Source organism: Seriola lalandi, unplaced genomic scaffold (genome assembly GCF_002814215.2).
Source record: "Seriola lalandi dorsalis isolate HSWRI2012SDOR001 ecotype SW California unplaced genomic scaffold, Sedor1 jcf7180002054981, whole genome shotgun sequence".
Classification (NCBI taxonomy): Eukaryota; Metazoa; Chordata; class Actinopteri; order Carangiformes; family Carangidae; genus Seriola; species Seriola lalandi.
In genome coordinates this window covers 1,660,202-1,661,327 of record NW_019525661.1, presented here as the reverse complement: position 1 = coordinate 1,661,327, position 1,126 = coordinate 1,660,202, and the positions used below count along the sequence as shown (strand labels likewise).

At 44.0% G+C, this 1,126-nt stretch overlaps 1 protein-coding gene across 1 annotated transcript in view; it reads left to right on the top strand.

The window, feature by feature from the left end:
* The window catches only part of LOC111648393 (general transcription factor II-I repeat domain-containing protein 2A-like), an 8,666-nt gene extending 8,030 nt beyond the window's left edge, over positions 1–636 (top strand). The window contains exon 7 of the mRNA XM_023398258.1: positions 523–636. Within this exon, the coding sequence (XP_023254026.1) occupies positions 523–636 (114 nt within the window). The remainder of the gene's footprint in view (positions 1–522) is intronic.
* The last annotated feature ends 490 nt before the right edge of the window (positions 637–1,126 follow it).

The window sequence follows — 1,126 nt, the reverse complement described above, 5'->3', positions numbered from 1 at the left end:
GATGACTGTGGCTGGACTGTTCGCTGTGGCTGGACTGGTGACTGGGGCTGGACTGGTGACTGGGGCTGGACTGGTGACTGAACTAAGCATTCCTCGACTGGCTGGCTCTTTAGATGTGAATGTCCAGAGTCTGAAAAACAAAACTATGATTTAATTTCCAGCTGGATACAGGTTAATGGAAATACAGAGGACATACAGAACTGTTAAGATTAGGACCTTGTGGTCCTTTTCTTTCCCTGTTTTCCTTACGTTATCCACTGTGTTCCCTTCCCTCTTGTGGTTGTTTTGCATTTGTGTGTGTGTGTGTGTGTGTGTTCATCCCTAACCCTTCCTAGATCCTGCTGCCTGCCAAGCTCATCCCCATCTCGTCTCGTCTGTTTGGATTTCAGTTCCCTAGCTCACATCAGAAGATTTACTGCCTGCCTTGTCACACCTGCCTGCCCAACTCCACTACTCCCAACGATATTTAAAATAAAATAAATATATTTCATTAGTCCTCTGTTTTCTGCTTTGTGGGTCCAGATCCTCACTGAAACCTCACAGAACGATCTGGCCACAATGGACCCCGCAGACACAGCTTCCGATCCAACGTTGCTCCACAAAGCCATCTCCAGTCAAGGTGCCCTCCTCGGCTAACACGAGCAGTTACTCCGGACTCTCTTCGACAACAACCAGTTTATGGTAAACCAAATTTTTTACGATTACAACTTCTTCCTCATTGTCCTCATCTTCTTCCTCCTCCACACGGCTGATCTAATCTAATAATTTTGTTGTCAGCATCAGTCCAGTTGTCTAGGACAGTTCCCTCCACGTTCTTACTGCTCCAGGCACACAGCCCTGACATACATGATCACATTCATGAAGTGTTACCATGTTTCCACTCTGCTTATTTATGAAACAGCTGCAAACATAAAAATTAACTACAAAATTCCAGGGAAATTTTGAGTGCCACGGGGGCTACTGCCGGGATGAGTACATGATTTATTTCCAGTGTTCAAAAGTCACCCTGATCATATTCTGGTTTTGAGAAATGTCTTGATATAAAAGACTGTCAAACAATGTCACATCCCTCCATCATGTATTATGTGGGAAATATCTCATATTCTGTGTTGTTTTTTTTAATAAA